Below are 24,076 nucleotides of genomic sequence, written 5' to 3'. Positions count from 1 at the left end.
TCCTACTTTCCCCACCCACCCACCCTATATATAGAGTGGTTGGTAGGCAATAAAAGCGTGCGCAGCTTGTCGTCAATATGGATGGGATTCCCTTTACCGTTGTTTTTCTGCTTGGAATACTTGCGGGTGAGTAGCGATATTGTACTGTTTATCATCATCGCATGCATAGCCGCTGGCGGTCGACCGGCATACGCTTGACCTTGAGTCGTGCCATACAAAAGGTTACCTCATTTAAACAGAGGGCAGTTGATCAATCAAAACTAAAACCAGTAGAGCTAGCTATGTAGAGCAGGGTATACTTATAATACTAACTTCACGACCTGGATTAGTGAGTCGTTGTTTAATCATTTGTTTCGTTCTGTTTAATCATGACTGTGACGGTCGTGATCGACTCAAGCAGATCAGAGATTAAGCCCGTGCTTCTTACTTTGAGGGCTTCAGAAGGTATAGTTTAGGCTATGGAAGAAACGCCCTTTGTAGGAAACGCCCACTGCAGAAGGACAATAAATTTGTAGTATGGGGTGTGGTCACTACCATGTGAGCTACGTATGACAAGGGGTGACACACAGGCAGTCACGGTAGGTAGATCTGTGACCACGGTCAAAGTCTTGACCCACTGAAATTTTGCTTTGATCTTTGACTAAGCCTTTTTCAATTTTTGACTGGTGACCTAGCGACGATATTTCAGTACTTTTTGATTGTGGGCTGGAAATTTTGACCATTGACTTGGCACGAATTTGGTGGCCTTGACCTTTGACTTAGACTTTGACCACGGTCGCAGATCTACCTACAGTGAGTGCCTGTGTGTCACCCCCTTGTATGATGCATGTGTTCAACAACTGTTGTGGGAAAATACAGTTAAACAATGGACTAGTGGTTTTAGCTTCCTAATTGGGTTTAGTCATGAATACTGGCTGATTTTTCTCTGCACACCTGACTACTTATATTTCTGTCAAACATATATAGACAGGAGTGTGGTGTGCATGTACAAGTAATTTAAGTATGGGGATTCTCTTGAGGCTGTGTAGTTGAGGGGTCGCCAACGCCTTGGACTTTCATACACAGAAGCGTCATAGTAAAAGTGAAAGTGGCGAAGGGTAGGTAATGAGCCAAAATCGTCTATGAAATTTCAAAGATGACTGCCCATATTTCATCTTTCAAGACAAATTTCTGTTCAAATATCTCCGTAAAATTCAGTAATTTTAAAATTTGTGAATCCGTAAATTTTAGACTCCGTAAAATTCCGTAAATTTTTGTTACATCTTTTCGATCGTCAAATTCCATCTTTCAAACTGCACAAATTTCAGGCAATATGTCATCTTTCAGAAATAATTTCAGAGGTGATCTACGAAATTTCAGGTCGTTACCTACCCCTGGGAAAGTGGTAAGGCTCAGTCTGGGCTGGGGCATGCCCACCCCCACCCCCCATCCCAAAGGAAAATTTTGAAATTGCACATTTTGAGATGCTATTTGGAGGCACTCTTTGGGCTGTAGTACTATGTGCAAGGTGCTAGTTTAGCGGCTACCTGACAAGTGTTCAATGATATAACTGGACACTGACCAGAAGCACCTGTATTGTACATACTGCGGTTGGTGAAAAGGCACATCTCGGGACAAAACGACATTGAATAGTGAAAAAAATCAAGCCCATAGCTATATCCATTGTTGAGTTTTTTTGCTTGGCTGGAAGCATCAGTTAGTCAGAATAAAATTCTGTTAAATAGAAAAAATTTAAAATTCCATAGAAACTGTTTGGAAGGGTTTAGGGTTGATCTGAAGACATTTTTGGGCTTGGCTGTGCCTAACCAATACCGCCAAGTTGTCATGAAGGGAAATTGAGACTGGTTTTAGGGTGATATTTTTCCCAGTTCAATAGCTTTATAGTGTTTAAATACAGCTGTCCATATATGTTTTACTCTTGTAGGTGATCTTTGCTACAATTTTCCTACTGGCATCATGCCCCAAAATGTAGGTTTAAGTATCACCTATGTCCCATTGGGATTACTATGTCCAGTTCAGTGAGTCACAGTAGTGACTTGTGACTTGAGCATAGCAGCATGAATAAACAGAGTAGTGATACAACTTAGTACATTGTTCATTACAATATTAAAGGGAGAAAACTGACTTCACAAATTTAAAATCCCTGTATTCTTTACCCCGAATGGTTAGCAATAAATCAGCATGCATGACTACGTAAGGATTATAATAGGGCACTAGACACTGAAATATGTTGGACATAAAGAAGGACAAGGGTATGTTTGCATTGTGTATGTGTCACAAAAGTTATGTTTGGGACCAATTATTATACAAACTTTAGAGTCATTATCAAGGTATGCTTTTCTGAAGGTGTCATTTTCTGAATACATTATTCAATAAAAAAAATGAGGGAAAAACTTAAATAAACTTCAGCAAAAAATTGAAGAAACTTCATTGGAAACATTTTGGGTTAATTTAAGGCATATTTAGGCTGACAATATGTGCTTATTATATTTTCTAATAAACACGTCACATGTCACAATGGTGAGTGATGTATTGTAGGTATATATATAAAAAAGGGTATGAATTACAGAAAATAGACCAGTTACGAGAACTTCTCCAGAGCGATAGGTTTGTTTACCTATATAGGAAGTAAAAGCCCCATCTGTAGTTCAGGTGGCAAGCTATAATCCGAGCTGCATTTGTTGCCTGTACTTTTTACAGGATTTACAATAGTCATTCACCATAAAAATATGCCATTTAATCCACATAATATTATTTTGTTCAAATAATAAAACATGCATATCCTCCATACTGAATAAATTTGGTGGCAATTTGGACTGTAATTATTAACACTGATTGACATTTGTAGCCATTCCATAATTGATTTCACAACTTTATAGCCATATTGCCTGGAAGGCTATATCATTTCTTTTGTAGTTTACAAGTTGCAAAGTCTTGTCTCCTCTTGATGGTGATGATTGCATGACAGTGTTTTAAATTTGTGCATTGTATTGTTTATGCTTTAAAATTTTGTAGCATTCTAACAGGTACACCTTGAACACAGTAGGGATATAGCACTTCTTATTGTTTTACTGTGATTTAATATCATGCACTACTCCAGCTTGTTTAAGTACTTTTTATCAATGTGCTATGGTCCCTACTCTAGTTGAAAATTCCAATTTTTTTGTGTACTTGTTTGTTAGCTAAATAATAATTATGACTAGTGAACCCACACATGCCACGAAAGAAATGCCCCAGCTATATCAATTATTGTCTGAAAAGTGAAGTATTTTGTTCTCAGCTATGTTCAACCCATTACACAGCAGTACGAATCAAGAATTGTTTGAAAAGCACCTCTGCAATCAAAGTAGCCACTATACAAAATATGGACGATTTCTGTTACAAAAGGAAGCCATCACGTGCTACCGCCAAATTGACACTTTTCGGTGTCAGCAAAGATGAGTGGGACACAAAGGAGGACAGTGATACAATAAGTCCATGAAGAATGCATTGTACGTACTGCGGTATGCCAAAAGGCACCTCTTGGGCCGAAGCAATGTCGAATAGTGAAAAAATCAAACACATAGCCTTAGTCATTATCGAGTTACATTTGTCTGAAGACATCAGTCAGTCAGCCACTAGAAAGTTGCATTTAATAATTACAACAAATTCCGTAGCAACTTGTTGAAAGCACTTTGGGTTGAGCGACATGGATGTATGCACAGCCATTGATGAATGGGTGAGGCTCTACGTTCAGCTACAGACAAAAACACATGGTCCTGATAATTAGGCATAGCCCATGAAAGAAATTGGGCTGCAGCAGGGGCCTGGATATTCTTCGGGCAGATCTGAACCTGTTACAATCATCGGCCAGATGCATGCAATAACTGAATCCTTAAGATATAAATATTTGAGCACAAAAAGGTTTGTACAGCATGCACACTTCGTCTCCATCTGTCATCTTATACCACATAAAACCTCACATGTGCCAATTTTTCAGTAAGAGCATATTGCCAAATTAAATTTTCACCGACTGCAATTTTATAGCAAATTGCCAAATATAAATATTAATTTTATTGTTATACGGTACATAGCTTTCCATTGTAAACATATACCTCCACCTTTAGTACCCCGCATACCGTGTAAAGTTGGGTTGTTAAGCGCATGCACTTATAATTTTTGGAGAATTTTTTTGTGTAAAAATCATACTATCTGTACGTCTAATAATAAATGTGGTGAGTGTAATACGGAATCACCATGTTGTGAGAGTAGTTAATAGTTGCCACGCCAGTGTGTAAGAATATTTGACTCCACTTCTGGGTAAAATCCTTCGTGATGAACAAGATTATCACTGTCCAGATGGTTGATTTGCTGTATACATAGTGAAGGGAGAGATGTAAGCACATGAGGAGACATTAATTTTTCAGTGCTCAGCTTTTCTTGACGTTTCTTGCTGTGTGTAGCTTTATTGTCGCATTTGCCCATGTGCGCTTATCATCCATGGTTAACTACTATGCGCTTAACAAATAATATGCGCTTAACAGATGCATGTGCTTAACAACCTGACTCTATGGTGTCAAATATGTGCTAAATGGTAATTCTCACTTTCAACATGAAAGCTCAGTTCTTTATTTTTTTCTTTGTTTTTGGATTCCTAGATTTTCTCATAATTTCAAACATTTAACAAAAATTATAAAACACAAACGCATACTTGAATTGCTTTAAAGTTAGGCCCATATTAGGCTGCAGCACATGTTGCTGTCAGACCTTCAGTGCAGGCCACTGTAAAGCTTTAATAATAATAATATTAGATATGTATTAAAGCTCATTTATGTACTAATCCAAAAACATTCACAGAATTATCAATTTTTTTTGCTATACCTATAAAATAATTTGCTTATGGAATTAACTTGATAATCAGTTGTTAGATAGGACATCAATTGTATCTCTATAAAAGAAATTGGAGTGATGTAATGATTGTAAGGCCTAGCAACTGCATCAAAATATTCTAATAAAATAGTCAACCTATAACTAAACTAAACATGGTTTTTACATTACTAAACTAAAGTGAACTTCTGTACTAAAACAACACTGAATCCTTTGATCCAGATTTTATAGTCTGCACTCCTTTTTCATAGCTAGTTTGTTTTGGTATGATCGATACATGTATATGTAAGAAGGTAGTCATAATGTTTGTTTGTTAAATCATGTACAGATCTAATACAGATTGTCTTTAAGCAACTATCATATTAATTGTAGGTGCTAATGGTCAGACATATACAGTCGCCATAGTCAGTAATCCAGCTGGTACACCAGTTAGTGGATCTACTAACACATTTGACTATCCCATATTGAGTAGTGTCACTCTGACATGTATGGTGACATTAAGTGATGGGTCAACATTTACAGTGACCAACTACCAGTGGGATGTCACAGGGTGTTTTACTAGTGTTCGTCACAATGTTCCAACTTGTTTTCCTGCTGATCAGACAACACAAAATGTAACTGGTAATAATCTACTTGCAGAGGATGCTGGTACCATCACTTGTACTGCAACAATTAGTGGTGTCGACTACACCAGTGGACCATTTACACTTCGTTTATCAGGTATAATTTATGCACACAACACATGAGTATATACATACCACATATTGGAAATGATTAACAGAATCAAATATTCACAAATGCTTTATCTTTTTCTCTTTCATGAGAAAGCATTTGTGATTTATTGATTGAAACAATCTTTATATGTGACTTGACAGTTCGGTGTGGCAATCCAGCAAATTCACTTGTGGACTGATTTGCACACATGTACATCCATATTATGTACATAAGTAACTTATATAATCAAGCTGATAGGTTATGTAAAGGAGTTATTCCCTCACATGTGTATATCAAACAGTACGGTAGTACTGTTTAAGTAGGGTTTGTATCAAAAGTGATGCTTGCCGCCTAAAATACCGCCTTTAAAAATCATCCTAGAGACATCTTATGCCACGAAAATCACTTTACGGAAGAATATTAGTCTATCTAACATGAAATACAGCATTAAAACAAGAAAATGCTTACTGGTGACTGGATATAGAATTTTTTTTAAATCTCCAAAACTTGAAATTTTGTCTCACTTACTACCTCACTCACTGACCACAGTCGCAAGCCTAGAACCCAAACGAGTAGTGAACGGTCACCATTTTACACCACAACAACAAACTCACTGGTGGGATGTGCCTTTTGGGGTTCTGATGGGTGTACGTCCTGTGCACCTTGTCTTTCCTTTTATCTTCAATCAGGTTGATTGTCTTCTTTTTTAAGCATCGAAACCATACCGAGGCGTTAATTTTCCGCATCAACACTTTTCTGTAGACATCACAAAATTATTTCAGAAAGCGCTTTTACTGCTGAAAAAGTGGGGTGCTTATAATTTCAAGTGTTGCGTATGAAACGTTAAGACTGCTGAGTTGTCACTTTGACTTTTTGCCAATGCCTGGACTGCAATTGACGAAGAGATTTTGAGATGGACTAATACTCGATGGCTTGTTCCTCTGAACACACTGACTCAGCCAGTCAGTGCCGGACGGCGAGATTTGCAAGTGATTCATGTGATTGGATAGTACTGGAAATAGCATCTTGTTAGTTGAGACTAAGCTCCAGACAACTGAAAGGGCCTGTTCGTTTGAACAATTTCCGGCCGGGGTGAATAGAACGGGTACTAAGACAGATCATAGATCTGAGCGCCACTGTTACTATGATTGAAGGTAAGCTATGCATGCTACTACAGGCCTATGTGCTTCCAATTTTGGCACAGTTCATACTTCAATAAGCAACAAGCTGTAACTAGCTAGCTGTGCTACAACAAAAAAACTAAACAAACTAGTATTTTAATTTAAATATGAAGTAGGGATCTATGCAGTAAAAAATTAGTGAAACAAGAGATGAATGATGGTATTACAGCATAGCTCAATGGGAAAGTCCCTACTTTGGCACATTAGCTATAATTTTGTTCAATGCCAAAGTAGGGACTTTCCCATTGAGCTATGCTGTAATATCATCATTCGCCTCTTGTTTCACTACTTTTTATTGTATAGATCCCTACTTCATTTTTAAATTATAATCATATGTAATAGGATTTTGAATTGTACAAGACCCTACTCATCAGGGTTCATAAATCAAGACACACGGTAGTGTGTCATGCGGCCCAAGAAGCTGGCGCACAACACCCGTGAGTATATTGACAGGAAGAAAGAAAACGCAATTTTCGCACCTCCGTAGTTCTGTGTTGCCTTGATGAAACAAGACGATTTTTGTTGTGGACACACCCTCCAACTTCAGAACTCCACATTCCAAATTTGAGCGAAATCACTTCAAGCGTTCTCGAGATATGCAACTTCAAAAATTGGCTTAGTTTCTTCGTTTTTTTCTTCTTATTTTTCTTCCTCTTGTCGCACACTTACAAAAACTGCTATAAAACGTGACTGCCATATCCAATTGCCTTGAAATTTGGCACATAGAAGGGGGGTATAAAGGCGCATCTCGGTACCAACCTTGGCTGGAATACGATAAACAGGCAAAGAGTTATGAGCGATTATTCACGAAAAATAATACCAATATATTGTCACACCTACAGGGTAAACCGGGTATGGCAAGAAGCTGAAAATCGGTGGGTGAATAGGTTAACTATTGAACCGCAAACCTTTTGTGGTTTGAAAGAAATTGAGCTAAAAACCAGGAAGATACAACGAAAAAACCAACAGTGTGTAACAATTATGTAATCGAGATTAGCTAATAAAAAAACGACTACTTGTCACGCCTACCAGAAAAACCGCTTGGGGAAATGCTTGAAAATCACTGTACAGATGGAGTAATCATCTTAGAAAGGCTCTTCAATGGTGTAGAAGAATCAGACTTGAAGCCACGGAGTTATAACACGAAATCCAACTTGGTGTAGCAAGTGCAAGATCAAGATACTCTAATAGAGCAGTCACCCTGAAGAGAATTCAAGAGATCAGCTAGAAACAAGTAACCTGTATAGAGATCAGCTACAAACAAGTCACCCTGTAGAGAGATCAGCCACAAACAATCCACCCTGTAGAAAGATGAGCTAGAAGAAGTTATCTTGTATAGGGAGTTCAACTACGGAAAGAGATAGTTCAGCTAGAAGAAATCATCTTGTAGAGTTCAGCTACAAAGAAACCACCATGTAGAGAGTTCAGCTACAAACAAATCACCCTGTAGAGAGATCAGCTAGAAGAAGCTACCTTGTAGAGAGTCCAGCTACAAAGAAACCATCATGTAGAGAGTTCAGCTACAAACAAATCGCCCTATAGAGAGATCAGCTAGAAGAAGTTACCTTGTAGAGAATTCGGCTACAAAGAAACCGTCATGTAGAGAGTCCAGCTGCAAACAAATCACCTGTAGAGAGTTCAACTACAAACAAATCTCCCTGTAGAGAGATCAGCTAGAAGAAGTTTCCTCGGCTACAAACAAATCACCCTGTAGAAAGATCAGCTAGAAGAAGTAACCTTGTAGAGAGTTCAGTTGCAGAGAAACCACCATGTAGAGAGTTCAGCTACAAACTAGTGACATTGTAGAGACATTAGCTAGTAGAAGGTACCTTGTAGAGAGTTCAGCTACAAACAATTCACCCTGTTCAGAAATCAGTTAGAAGAAGTTTTCTTGTTGAGAGTTCATCTACAAACAAATCACCCTGTAGAAAGATCAGCTAGAAGAAGTTACCTTGTAGAGAGTTCAGTTACAAAGAAACCGCCATGTAGAGAATTCAGCTACAAACTAGTGACCCTGTAGAGACATCAGCTAGAAGAAGTTACCTTGTAGAAAATTCAGTTACATACAGAATTCAGCTACAAACAAATTACCCTGTAGAGAGATCAGCTAGAAGAAGTTACCTTGTAGATAGTTCAGCTACAAACAATTTACCCTGTACAGAGCTCAGTTAGAAGAGGTTTCCTTGTAGAGAGTTCAGCTACAAGCAAATCACTCTGTAGAAAGATCAGCTAGAAGAAGTCACCTTGTAGAGAGTTCAGCTACAAAGAAACCACCATGGAGAGTTCTGTAATAAATATATGTATTATATTATAATTTGTACATTTACTGATAAAATCAGAAATATTTAAAGTATTTAAAATCTGCTTCATCTTTTCTTCTTCCTGTGGTAAAGAAAAAAGTCCCAAAGCCGGCGTATACAAATACAAAAAGAAGTGAAATCTAATCCAAAATAGCCAAGCTGTAAAAAAGAGTGTGGCCCTCAAAAAGGCTATGGTGAAAAAAGATGTGAAATCCAAGGTGGCGGCCAAGAAATGGCTGTGATGGTAGGTTAATGGTAAAAATTTTAATAACGACAATTCAGGTGAATTTTGTGCCGCTTGGTCTTGGCACAAAATTCACCTGAATTGTCGTTATTAAAATTTTTACCATTAACCTACCATCACAGCCATTTCTTGGCCGCCACCTTGGATTTCACATCTTTTTTCACCATAGCCTTTTTGAGGGCTGCACTCTTTTTTACAGCTTGGCTGTTTTGGATTAGATAATGTACCTTATCATGAACTCATTGTGTACAGCATTGCTTTTAAAATAAGGTACACGCATTGTTGTTTGTTGTTGTGTATTGTTTGTGTCCTTTTTAGGAATTGCAATGACTGGAGCATCTGATATTAGTACAGATTTAGTTAGTAGTAATCAAATTACTGACTACTCATTTGTTACTCAACCTTTTACACTTGATTCCTTCAATGCAATTTTTCGTTGTATTTCTGGACTGGGACCATCTAATGATGATGGAAATATTGTACTGGGTGGATGGTACTTTAATGGAATTCCATTACCTGTTTTACAAGATTGCACTGGTCCTGTACTTGAACAACGAGGAGCAAGTCGTATAAACTACCCAGGAATAATCAACTTATATCTGTGTGGAACACTCACTACTACTGAAGAAGGTGTTTATACATGTGTCATAATGAACAGTTCAATGATGAACGAGACCTTGCGAGTGGGTGTGTACCTTAGTGGAAGAAGTGAGTCACTTGACATGTACCCCATCACCTTATTGTTAACCATCTTTCATCTCTCTCCACAGCTGCTCCAATGATAGACCCTCCATCATCATCTACTGCAAGACTTGTTGTTGGTTCTCCCCTCACATTGTCTTGTACTTCACAAGGTTCTCCCCCAGACACATTCTCATTTTTGAAGGATGGAATCCAATTAACACCATCTCCCAGTGTTACTGCAGTGGTTCATACTGATAGTATGGCAGTGTTCCAAATTGAGTACTCTGTTAATAACATTACTACAAGTGATAGTGGAACATACACATGTACTGTGACTAATCCTATTGGAAGTGATAGTGAGAACTTCACTGTTACTGTTGTTGGTAAGTGTGATTCGTGCATGCATACATGCATGAGTGGGGCTAAAACCAGGTCAACACCATTGACCCAGATAATCAACTGGCCCAGATCATATTGGGGAAGGCAGAGTGCCGAGGCTGTGAAAAATGGGTCCACATGGAATTGCAATGGCTGAAACTCTATCTAGACATGTCAGTTTTATTACACCTAGTTCTATTTCCTACTTTTCCCTAATGCTAAGCACATAACATTTTTGCAAAGCCAGTAAGTGTACATAACAATACACAACAATTAACCAGTAACAATGATAGCGCATGATATTAGATACATGAGGTTACACGTTATCTAGATTATATAGGCATTATAATATTAAGATAAGGAATTTGTATAAATATCGGGCAACTTCTGAAGTCATAGGATGAGCGATAGCCTCCTCCACAAAGAGGATAAGTTCACAGCTTAGTGTGTATAGTCTTCTAAAACAACTGATGATACCAAACTGCTAAGTTGCATCAAACTGCAGCACTTGATCAATAGCAAACCAAACATGACACATATAACCATTGAAAGCTGCTATGTCAAACAAATTAATTTTTGTATAGTTTGATGATTCCCCTGCCTTGACAGTTTGGCTCGGTGGAAGGATGGTGTGTGTAGCTAGGCAAATATACTATACTTTGTATATATGAGCACATACATGTGTGTATGTATGTATATAGAATGGAGTACATAATGGGTGGTAGCATCACCATTTCCCCCTGGAGTGTGTCACGGCAATCAACATGTTAATCATCAATTGACACAAATTAATGAGTTGCTTGAATGATGTAATAGGACTTTATGGGTTCATTTTTCACAACATATAGCATACTCCCTCCCCAATTATATACTCGTGCCCAGATATAGTAATCTGGGCAACACCCGGGTTTGACCCAAATATAGTCTGGGTTTATTAAGACATATAGGTGCACACACAGCATTTTGATCATGATGTTGGTAACAGTTAGCCTTGCATTATAGCAAAGACTATCTATGAAGCCAAAGGTAGATGTGTGACTTGCACTAGTAAGCTTTCTTGTGCAAACGTTTCATGCTTGCTTGTATGTACTTGCCAATATATAGTCAAGTAAAAGGGTGTGGTTCCACATAAGTTACCACATATATACTTCCTGCTGTTTGAGGAAATTACACCACACAAATATAAACATGTTATGTGGCACTCCAGCTGACCTCCAGTTCCTATTCTTAGTCATTTTCAATTTATAGTAATGCTGTTTAGGCTGTGTAATGCATCAGCTGCTTTCCAAAGGTTGATGGAGACTCTGCTATCAGGATTAGCAAAAGAGAAGTCCTTTGTATATCCTAGTGATTAGAGTATCCTTTGAAGAGCGAGCACATGGTGAATCTGTGTGCAACATTTTGGCGATTGAATTACATCCGAAACATATTTGGGTTATGGTATGTCAGCAAGTGGTATACTGTCAGTAATACCTCCCAACATTGCAGTTTGGCTCTCAAACAAAAGGATATGCCTTTTGAATGGAATGTACTGTATCAAGTCGCTGTACTTTAAAACTTCATTACTAGTTCACTCCTGTTGAATTTTCCCAACTTCAACTAAGAGTTCCTTGAGACAGACACTTCAATTCTTTGACTAGATGCAGTCTTAGCACAGAAAACTAGTGCCAAACTTTTTACTTTACTGGTGAAAAGTCTCCAGACGAATAAGTTCTACTCCACCAAATTGGAAACATTTGCAGTGGTATGAGCACTGCTCTACTTTTAGCTTAGCTGCATACTTGTATGGTCTTGCTTTTTTATTGTGAAATAATTTTTGTATGCAAAACTTGTACAAAAATTTCTTACATGAATATTATTACACAAGATCAAACTACTCTAATAGAGCAGTCATTCACGTAAATCATACGAAAATATTATTGCACAAAAATTTTTATCATATTTTTTTTTTGCATGAAAATAAAGCAACTTACGAACTTGTCAACTTTTAACTGATAACAAGGCACACATGTCCTTACTGATCATGCTGTTTCCTTAAAGTGACTGTTCTATTAGAATATCTTGATCTGCACTTGCTCTTACCATGCATAGCAAGAAGCTGATAATATTGCTTAACATATATGACTGCTCTATTAGGGTATCTCGATCACCACTTATTCTTCCCGTAACAATTAGTTGTGTATTGTTGATATTTTATTGCATGTGACTATTCTATTAAAGTATCTCAACCTTTGTGCAATTTTTATGTCCAGTGTCCACATTACAAAAATTGCACCTATTATGCCAGCATTTTTCCCATTGCTTTTATCCACCCATTATGCCAAAAATTTTGCTAGCAAAATCAACGCATCCCTAGAAACTTGCCATTCTGGAGCTCAGCTTCCACATTCACTGTCACTCTATAATAACCAATCAGATAGCAGATACTTTGTGATGGGTGTCATTCCAACTGCTGGGTGATGAAAAAGCCGCTAATCTGTACTTAATTCAGAAGATGGAAAGGTCTCAACGAGTCATCTAAATTGGAACCAGCCAGTCACAACGGGAGGATGGTGTTTATTTTTATAGGAACAGTCAACCTTAACCCTATTAACCCTGCCACCCTTACACAACCCTAACAACAGCAGCAACATGAATTATGCCGGCACCAAATGTGGGGCCAATTTGTATCAATTCACACAAGTTTAACACATGATCCATTTCTGAACATTCACAAAAAGCAATCAGGATGGAGGCTTAACTCAAAATCATTATAATCATATTTAATTTAAGATTGTCGAGCCCAAGACAGCCCAACAGAAAATCTGATAATATTTTTGCTTGCCAGTAAAAAAGAAAAAAAAATCGAGTTCCACTTATCTGTGCATGAGAAATAGTGAATTGTCCTCGCTGCTACTACTTGCTCTGTTATTGCCAGCTACCTATATATACATATACATCTATAATATAGACAGTCAAGAAAGATCAACTTTCAACTTTGGCAGCATTACTGGGATGGTGGGTGGGGTAACTCACTTCGTTGAACACATGGCATAGATTAAATCTTAACATTCTAAGCAACCTTATAAAACCCACCATCATATGAGAGAGGCACACATGACCACCATGCAATAGTATTCATATGGGAGCTTATTTTCTGTCTAATTCATTACACGTTATATTTCAACCTGAATCCTTTATTAATTATTACTGCAGCACTATGGAATTCTTTCTGAGAAAAATAGTGTAGGGTTTGATTTGATAAACCTGAGAAACCCTGCAAATGAGAAAAGATATGCTGTAGACAGCTGCATATCTGTCACGGTTTTCCATTCAGCTTTGCATCCATCATGTGCTCCAACATCTGAACTGTTGCTGGAACCTTTTGTAGACTGCATGGCTTAGCCAGCATCTTCTGCAAACCTTGTTGGGTAGTTTTATTAATAGTGAAGCCACTGGGTAGCTTTGAAATTCACTATTTCACATATTTACTGGAGGTATAATGCCACATGTCCAGGATTTCCACCTTTTCACCTCAGGTATTGTTTTACTGTAGAATCTGCTCAGTTAAGTAGTATTGTGTTCAGAAGCCTTCTCACCAGATCCTGCAGCATTGAATCCTGTAACTTATTCATCCCCATCTAGTCGTTGAGAAACACATCTACAATCCATAAAATTACATGTTGTTTATTGTAGTACCTCAACCGTGCTATTTGTCAGTTTTAACCAACTATGTCAGTGATAAGATACTCTGGAGTTTGGCGAATTTCCTTCGATTTTCCACTTTCACCAAACTTTAGTCACACCAAACTTTCGTCATTTACAGTATTGCTCAAGCACGCATAGTTTTCCCACTTATGACATTTACTGCATACATGACCATCACTCCAACTTAGATCATACTGCACTTCTAGCTATGATTCTCCCTTAAGTCTGGCACACACTAGTCAGCCCATAACTATTGTTTGGCCCTCCAGGCAATGTCATCTGTAAACTGTGAAAACCAGAAACCCAGACTGTGGCCCCAAATCAGAACTATACTCACAAACACTGGTCTGAGACATTAGGCAAACACTAGAGTATTCGGCCACTTTTAAACAATTTATACCTTGAATGTCCTTCTATTATAATATTATGAATAACCCTCCACTTTGGAAAGCTCTCTAATCTCCTTTATAAATTTGGCTGGATTGATCCTGTGGGAAATTTAAGGCCAACACCCACCAAAGAATGAAAGGCCTTTGTTAACCGTTAACTGGGCAATTGAAATTAAACCAGAAAATGGAAATGGAAAACGGAAATGGTCAAATCATCATATAAATGTATCTTAGAATAAACCCTTGTTTAGTGGCCACCTCTTAAAGACCACCTTCTTATAAGGACCACCTCTGTACAAAGACCGCATTGTAATTTCAAAGATGGTTAAAGCATACTGACCTCATAAGAACACTTTATGGTCCCATTTATAAAGACTACCCTTTTTACAAAGACCATCTCTTCACATCAAGACACACGATAGTGTGTCGTGCGGCCCAAGAAGCTGGCGCGCCACACCGTGAGTATATTGACAGGAAGAAAGAAAACGTCATTTTCACACATTTGTATCTCGGTGATACCTCATCCGATTGGAACCAAATTTGCTGCAGAGTTGCCCGCCAGCCAGGGGAGTCTACATTCCAAATTTGAAGGAAATCACTCAAGCCATTTCCGAGATACGAGTGCCCAAAGTTTCATTTTTTTTCTTCGTTTTTTTTCTTCGTCTTTTCGCACACTTGCAAAAATTGCTATAAAATGCAAACGCGTAATCCGATCGCCTTGAAATTTGGCACACAGAAGGGGAGTACAAAGGCGAATCCTAGCATCAAATTTGGTGCAAATCCGGTGAATGATTCAGGAGTTATGACCGATTATTCGCGTAAAACAAGATCGATTTGTTGTCACGCCTACAGGGCAAACCGCTCATGGAATGAGTTGAAAATTGCTATGTAGATGGAGTAACCATCGTAGAAGTGCCTTTTGGTGGTTTGAAAGGAATCGAGATAAAGACCACGGAGATATGACACAAAACCCAACCTGTGTCACAATTACGCGATCGATTTTTAGGAATAAAAAAGTATTAGTTTTCACGCCTACTAGACAAACCGCTTAGAGCAATGAGATGAAAATCGGTGTATAGCTGGAATAATCTTCATTGAAAGTCCTTGCAGTAGTATAGAAGGATTGGATTACAAAGTTATGATTCAAAAGCCAACTCTGTGTAGCAAATGCGAGATCGAGATACTCTAATAGAACAGTCACCCTAATAGAGCATTCAGCTAATTTATTTACTCCATTATAGAATTCTATTACTATATTCTGTAGGGAGTTCAGCTGCAAACAGTTAATCTTATAGACAGTTCAGCAAGAAGCAAGTCACCCTATAGACAGTTCAGCTACAAATATATCGCTGTAGTACAGTGGTTCATAACATTGCAAGTCACACTGAAGAGAGTTCAGCTATAAACAAGTCATGCACCCTTTAGAGAGTTCGGCTACACTCTCTAGAGAATTCAGCTACAAACAAGTCACTGTGGAGAGAGTTCATCTACAAAGAAACTATCCTGTAAAGAGTTCATCTATACAAACAAGTTACCCTATAGAGATCACCTGCAAACAAGTAACCCTGAAGAGAGTTCAGCTACAGACAAGTCACTTTATAGTTTATACAGTGTTCAGCTACAAGTAAGTCACTCTGTAGAGAATTCAGCTACAAATAAGTCACTCTGTAGAGAATTCAGCAACCACCAAGTCACTCTGTAAAGAATTTTGCTACAAACAAGTCACCGTGTAGAGAGTTCAGCAACCAAAATACAACTCTGTAAAGAGTTCAGCTATACAAACAAGTTACTCTGTAGAGAGATCAGCTAGAAACAAGAGAGAGTTCAGCTAGAAGAAGTCACCCTGTAGAGAACTCAGCTGCAAAGAAACCCTGTAGAGAGATCAACTACAAACAAATCACCCTTCAGAGCATTCAGCTATAAACAAATCACCCTGTAGAAAGTTCAGGTACAAACAAATCACCCTATATACAGTTCAGCTACAAAAAAAATCACTCTGTAGAGAGTTCAGCTACAAAGAAGTTATGCTACAGTGAGATCAGTTTGAAACAAGAGGTTTCAGCTACAAACAAATTAACCTGTAGAGAGTTCAACTATGAACAGATCATCCTGTAGATAGTTCAGCTAGATACAAGTCACCCTATAGAGAGATCAGCTAGAGGAAGTCACCTTGTAGAGAGATCAGCTAGAACAAGTTGCCTTGTAGAAAGTTCAGTAACAAAGAAACCATCCTGTAGAGAGTTCAGCTACAAACAAATCACCCTGTAGAGAGTTCAGCTACAAACAAATCACCCTGTAGAGAGTTCAGCTACAAACAAATCAACCTGTAGAGAGATCAGCTCGAGGAAGTCACCTTGTAGAGGGATCAGCTAGAAAAAAGTCACCTTGTAGAGAGTTCAGGTACAAAGAAACCACCATGTAGACAGTTCAGCTGCAAACATATCGCCTGTAGAGAGTTCACACAGCTAGAAACAAATCACCCTGTAGAGAGATCAGCTAGAAGAGGTCACCTTGTAGAGAGTTCAGCTACAAAGAAACCATCATGTAGAGAGTTCAGCTGCAAACAAATCTCCCTGTAGAGAGTTCAGCTAGAAGTCACCTTGTAGAGAGTTCAGCTACAAAGAAACCATCATGTAGACTCTGAGAGTTAAGCTGCAAACAAATCACTCTGTAGAGAGTTCAGCTAGAATAAGTCACCTTGTAGAGAGTTCAGCTACAAAGAAACCATCGTGTAGAAAGTTCAGCTACAACAAAACCACCATGTAGAGAGTTTAGCTGCAAACAAATAACCTGTAGAGAGTTCAGCTAGAAACAAATCACCCTGTAGAGAGATCAGCTAGAAGAGGTCACCTTGTAGAGAGTTCAGCTACAAAGAAACCGCCATGTAGAGAGTTCAGCCTCAAACAAATCACCATGTAGAGAATTCAACTACAAATAAATCGCCCTGTAGAAGGATCAGCTAGAAGAGGTCACCTTGTAGAGAGTTCAGCTACAAAGAAACCATCATGTAGAGAGTTCAGCTACAAAGAAATCACCTTGTAGAGAGTTCAGCTAGAAGAAGTCACCTTGTAAAGAGTTCAGCTACAAAGAAACCACTATGTAGAGAGTTTAACTGCAACAAATCACCAGTAGAGAGTTCAGCTAGAAGAGGTCATCTTGTAGTGAGTTCAGCTACAAAGAAACTACCACATAAAGAGGTCAGCTGCAAATAAATCACTTGTTGAGAGTTCAGCTACAAACAAATCCCCCTGTAGAGGGATCAGCTAGAAGAAGTCACCTTGTAGAGAGTTCAGCTACAAAGAAACCATCATATAGAGAGTTCAGCTACAAAGAAATCACCCTGTAGAGAGTTTAGCTAGAAGAAGTCACCTTGTAGAGAGTTCAGCTACAAAGAAACCATCATGTAAAGATGCAAACAAATCACCCTGTAGAGAGTTCAGCTACAAAAAGATCACCCTGTAGAGAGTTCAGCTAGAAGAAGTCACCTTGTAGAGAGTTCAGCTACAAAGAAACCATCATATAGACAGTTCAGCTACAAAGAAAGCACCCTATAGAAAGATCAGCTAGAAGAAGTCACCTTGTAGAGTGTTCAGTTACAAAGAAACCATCATGTAGAGAGTTCAGCTGCAAACAAATCACCCTGTAGAGAGTTCAGCTACAAAAAGATCACCCTGTAGAGAGTTCAGCTAGAAGAAGTCACCTTGTAGAGAATTCAGCTACAAAGAAACCATCATGTAGACTCTGAGAGTTAAGCTGCAAACAAATCACTCTGTAGAGAATTCAGCTAGAATAAGTCACCTTGTAGAGAGTTCAGCTACAAAGAAACCATCGTGTAGAGAGTTCAGCTACAAAGAAACCACCATGTAGAGAGTTTAGCTGCAAACAAATCACCTGTAGAGAGTTCATCTAGAAACAAATCACCCTGTAGAGAGATCAGCTAGAAGAGGTCACCTTATAGATAGTTCAGCTACATTTCAAGTCACCCAGTAGAGAGATCAGCTGCAAAATAATATCCTATGGGGAATAATGGGCATGTAATAAATATATGTATATAATTTGTATAATTACTAATAAAATCAAAAATAATTGAAGTATTAAAAATCTTCTTTAAGTTCTTTTCTTCTTCCTGTGGTAAAGAAAAAACACATGGGTTAAAAAACCCCCAAAGCCAGCCATTGGCCGGCTTTGCAGTATACAAATACAAAAAGAAGTGATATCTAATCAAAAACAGCCAAGCTGTAAAAAAAGGTGCGGCCCCCAAAAAGGCCATGGTGAAAAAAGATGTGAAATCCAAGGTGGCGGCCAAGAAATGGCTGTGATGGTAGGTTAATGGTAAAAAATTTAATAACGACAATTCAGATGAATTTTGTGCCACTTGGTCTTGGCACCAAATTCACCTGAATTGTTGGTATTAAAATTTTTACCATTAACCTACCATCACAGCCATTTCTTGGCCGCCACCTTGGATTTCACATCTTTTTTCACCATGGCCTTTTTGGGGGCCGCACCTTTTTTTACAGCTTGGCTGTTTTTGATAATAACAGCTAGGTTCCAAACATCTATTTCATGACTTTATCAAAACAGCTTTCAAATAATCCATGCAAGTGAAATGTAGCTAGCTAGTACACTACAACCTACTGTATCAACGAAAAATGAGGTTTCATAAGGAGATGATGATCTTAAAAGCCTAGTCTTTTTAGTTGACCTAGCTGTTTTGATGAAGTCATGAAATAGATGCTTGGAACTTAGCTATTGTTATAATGTGAAGAGGTCTTTGTAAAGAAGGTGGCCTTCATTGACCATGAAGTGGTCAAATAAGGTCTGTATGCCTTAGAAATCTGATCTTTTTACTGAGGTGGTCTTTATAAGAAGGTGCTTTAAGAATTATGGTGGCCACTAAACAAGGGTTTATTTATATGATTTGACCATTTTCGTTTTCCATTTCCACTTTCCGTTTCTGGTTTCCATTTCCACTGTTTCCAATTGCCCTATTTTCATGGCTCCAGTCCCATGTACAGTACATGTTCAAATGGTTCCACACCTGGGAAATAACAAAACATGATATTCCACCAGCTGTCAAACCTGTCAGTTGTATGCAGACCTCACAAAGCATCTAAAGCCCTCATCTAACGACTTCAACATCCAGTCACTGTAGTTTACGATTCAACTATTATAGTCTGGGATCACTAGCTGCCCTAGTTCTTGTATACGTATAAGGTGGACTTTACACAAAACTAGCTGATTGAGGTACCTGTGGATTAATACCAATCTGCATTTTTCTTCATGATTGTGTGGAAACATCAAATAAATGACTACAGACCAAGGGCTTCTCCTCAGCCTCACATATGCATCTATTGGTATCTAATTCTTGCACACTCTGTGACAAAATGTAAGTGCTCCGAGATGGACTTATAATTATGTTATTCAAAGTGGTTTGGCATAAACGGCCTATAACCAAAACTATTAGCAAGGATGGAGCCTTAGGACCTTCTGTTCAAATGGAAATGGGATGCCTGAGCATCCCTTGAACATTACAATTGGCCCCAAACTGTCAGATTCCTGTTCACTGATTTCACTAAAACTTTGAGCAGGGTGGGATCATATTCATTCTGTGAACCACTAGTGTTGCTCAGCTGCTTCAACTGTATCAGTAATCTTGTCCATGAATTTGTCTGTAAAAACCGTTGACTATTTACATTACTACCAATTTTGGCTAATGACAGAGTACATAGAAGGCTAAGTACCTGTACAAGGTGGTCCCCAGTGAAGCAAAAACTAAAATCCACAATAACAATACAAGGCAAAACACCTGCTAGTTTATGAATGGGCATTGTGTTATCAACATTCTGTGCTTTTCTCTATTGCATCATCAGGAGAAGCCATCTTGTGTCTACCCATGTGACCAACACACCATGACCTTGTTGTATGGTGCCCTCTGTACATCACTACCCACTAATACACCACCATTACTTACATTCCTTGTTAGTTGACCTAAATATGGTTGGTGACTCCTTGTGCATGTAATTGCCTGGTGACCCCAGGTGTACTTCCCTTGTATTAGGCCTTGGTAGTGTTCTCCATACTCCAGATGCACCCTACCTTGTTGGATTCATCAGGATGGTATCTGCAAGTCATAAGAGTATCACTAGGCGACCAGAAGGTTACCACAATTTCAAGTGCACAGAATAGATCCGTCATCCACTTATAGCTGCATAGAGGGAAATCAGCCCCTCAGGTCCAATTTCTAGCATTATAACACACAGAGTTAGTTATGATTTTGTGTGCATGGTAGACCGATTTTGTAAATCCAGTCACATATGCACAGATGTATACGTATGTATGCGTTTGCATATTTGTACGTGAAGTTATAACTAATTTTAAGTAAATGTTTACTTTCTGTAGTTCCTACAGTCACCATAGTCAGTAATCCAGCTGGTACACCAGTTAGTGGATCTACAAACACATTTGACTACCCCATATTGAGTAGTGTCACTCTGACATGTATGGTGACATCAAGTGATGGGTCACCATTTTCAGTAACCAACTACCAGTGGGACACTACAGGGTGTTTTACTAGTTTTCGTCATAATGTTCCAACATGTTTTCCTACTGGTCAGACAACACAAAATGTAACTGATAATGATCTACTTGCAGAGGATGCTGGTACTATCACTTGTACTGCAACCATTGGCGGTAATGAATTTACTAGTGAACTATTTACACTTCGTGTATCAGGTATATACATACATATATTACTTATATTACTACTACTACTACATTTGATTGTATGTACAATTGCTTATGGTGTGGTTGTACTTAATAGTGGGGATCTCAAGAGTTGGGTTTTCTGGGTGAAAGGTGTCAATCAGACAGCCTCAAAGTTCTTTCATAATGATATGTTCTTCTTTGCGTCTTATTTTTTTCTAAGTATCAAACCACTTCATGTACTGTTATTCTAATGTACAGCTGTACACTGGGCAGACCATAGCTGGAACTGAAGTGGAAAGGCCACTTTGCTTGTTAGTAATTAGAGTTATGCATGCACATGGGAGAACAATCTTAAAACCAGCAGAATGATCTTAAAACCAGCAGAATGATCTTAAAACCAGCAGAATGATCTTAAAACTAGCTTATACCACAGTAATAGGAATACACAGTTAGCTGAGGAATAATTAACACTACACAACAACTTGTATATCACAACCAGGGTAGGTAAAAACAGTGAATTCAGAGATCTGGGACCAGGGACCCACAGGGATCCTACTCTTTTTGGAATTTTATACACTTCACAATATTTTATACTTATACTAGGTACCTCTGCAAGTAGTCTTGCATGGCCAATCCTCATCATGGTGTCTCACACGATGTTTAAACTACTTAGAAATCTCTGAAAAAGTGTCTTATAGACCACTCGCCTGCTGCACAATGAGTATATACTGTAGCTAGTCTATTATGTCACCTAGCTACTAAAATTTAGAAATTTTGTGTGCAAATTTAGGAAGTCTGGTTTTCAAGCTGCTGGACTGAACTTGCTTATCTAGTAATTGTCATTTCCCTTGAATATTTGTTTGCACAATGTTTGTAAACTTTAGTAGCTAGGCAACATAGTAGACTAGAATTCTCATTGTGCAGCAGTTAAGATGACACAGACACAGACGCAATGATGATTATTGAAGACAGAAGTTATGATTGCATTGTTTTATTTGACTTTTTGGTAATATTATTGTAATATTGTAATAGAGTACACATGTTTTTGAGGAATTCTAATAGAGCACACATAGAATGTTCCAGAATTTTGATTGATAAGTCTATGAAATTATAAATTTTTCATTATAAAGTAGAAATTAAGTGAAAGTAAACAGCCATGATAGCAGTGGCTCAGTCGTTAAGGATTTGGGTTTTCAGTACGGAGGCCTCTGGTTCAAATTCTTCGACATTTTTCAGGCACGCCCTCTCACAGGTCCTTGGTGGGATAGCATTCACAGAATGTTCCCATTAGTGGTTTACCCTGTAGCTGTGACAAAAATTCAATTTTTAATGAGATATAAATTTATCAGATTCATAGCAAACTTACAGTAGTACGTGAATTCACCTTTACTTGCACCAAAGTTCAAGGCAATCGAGTTACATGTTTGCACTTTTTGTAAAGTGTGCAGAAGAAAATCTAACTAAAGAAGAAAACAACGAAGAAAAAAATTGAAAATTTTGTATGCCAATATTTTGCAAATGGTTGGTGTGAATTTAATCAAATTTGCTGTGGCCTATCCTATCTGACAGACAGCTATAATGTAGGAATGGTGTACTTTGGAAAAGGGACTATAAAGCTATGCAGGTGTGAAAATTGTGTTTTCTTTCTTCCTGTCAATATGTACATGATGGACATGCCGGCTCCCTTGACCACACAACACATTACCTTCCTGTAAGTATGCACATGGTGTTACGTGCCAGCTTCCTTGGCTGCACAACACACTACCATGTGTCTTGACTTTGATGCATACAAAGACGTGAGAATCATGTAATTCAGGTGGTGTTGTAATAGATCAAGTTTACTAGCTTATAGCATCATTATTAGTGATACACCACTAGTATTGATATTGTTAGTGGTATTGGCCTTGGTTATAAATGCCTGATGCCAACCAATACTTTGTATGTTGTCATTTAATTGCTTTGCAAGATGGGGTGTAGCACATTAAACGAAAGCTGATATAAGTCATGAATTCTTTGAAAGAAGCTATGGCAGTCCTTAGCATTATTAGTACAGTGGAAATGGCAGTAAGCCACATAATAAGATACATTGAAGCCATAAATGATTGCTATCCTCATGATTGTATTTCCACCTATAATGTATTGGTATCAGATCGGTAGTGAAAAGGTGGTATTGGTACATCATAATCATTATAGTAAGTACATTGTACTCATAAATACAAATGCAATGACCTGATTATACAGCACGAAATCAAATATGAGTGGGATGCAGAGCCATGCGACAATGTAGCTACTGTTGAAAATTACTCATTTGCATGTAGTTAATGTACATGTATGTATCATCCTGCATAGATACGCAGTTTTATGGGTGTCCTAAAGTGCGAAGTTTGTGTTTATGGATTTAACAGGAGTTTCACGCTGTAAACCTTCGGAAGATGGACACAGACATCATCTACAACAGTGAAACATCAGTTATGAAAGATCTAGGGATGACTAATGGCTCAATTGAGGGCAGAACTAAATAATAATATGTAACATTCATATAAACGTAGTCTTATAAAACACACAACCTTAAAGCAATATAGGTTGTAATGTATTGTGACAACCACTACAAAGTTACCGTCATCTGGAGCAATGATAATCCACTGTACGTAGTTGTAGATATGTGTTTCACACACAAATGCAAAATTGAACATCTATATTGTAATCAGTGGCATTAAGATGTATTAAGTGGGTAAGATCAAAAGCATTGTTATACTAGTGCATGGTTGTGTACATGCAACCATGAATAATACATCATTGTATGTACATGTACTGTAAGCATGTCGATCATTCAATGGTTTTGACTTCTTACTAGCTAGTAATGATTTTGTAACTATATATGTGTGAAATACTTGTATCATTTTTAAATTGAAAAAGTAGCATTTC

At 38.0% G+C, this 24,076-nt stretch overlaps 1 protein-coding gene across 1 annotated transcript; it reads left to right on the top strand.

Moving 5' to 3' along the window:
• Positions 1-17: 17 nt before the first annotated feature.
• Positions 18-23,872, top strand: LOC136256864 (mucin-3A-like). The gene is made up of 6 exons (XM_066049925.1): positions 18-126; positions 5,239-5,586; positions 9,624-10,013; positions 10,076-10,372; positions 20,846-21,178; positions 23,501-23,872. The coding sequence occupies exons 1-6, from the start codon at positions 78-80 to the stop codon at positions 23,551-23,553; spliced, it is 1,470 nt and encodes a 489-aa protein (XP_065905997.1). The 5' UTR covers positions 18-77; the 3' UTR covers positions 23,554-23,872.
• Positions 23,873-24,076: the final 204 nt, after the last annotated feature.

The sequence above is a fragment of the Dysidea avara genome, chromosome 5, assembly GCF_963678975.1.
Source record: "Dysidea avara chromosome 5, odDysAvar1.4, whole genome shotgun sequence".
In the NCBI taxonomy this organism is placed as follows: domain Eukaryota; kingdom Metazoa; phylum Porifera; class Demospongiae; order Dictyoceratida; family Dysideidae; genus Dysidea; species Dysidea avara.
This window is presented reverse-complemented; position numbering and strand designations above follow the sequence as displayed.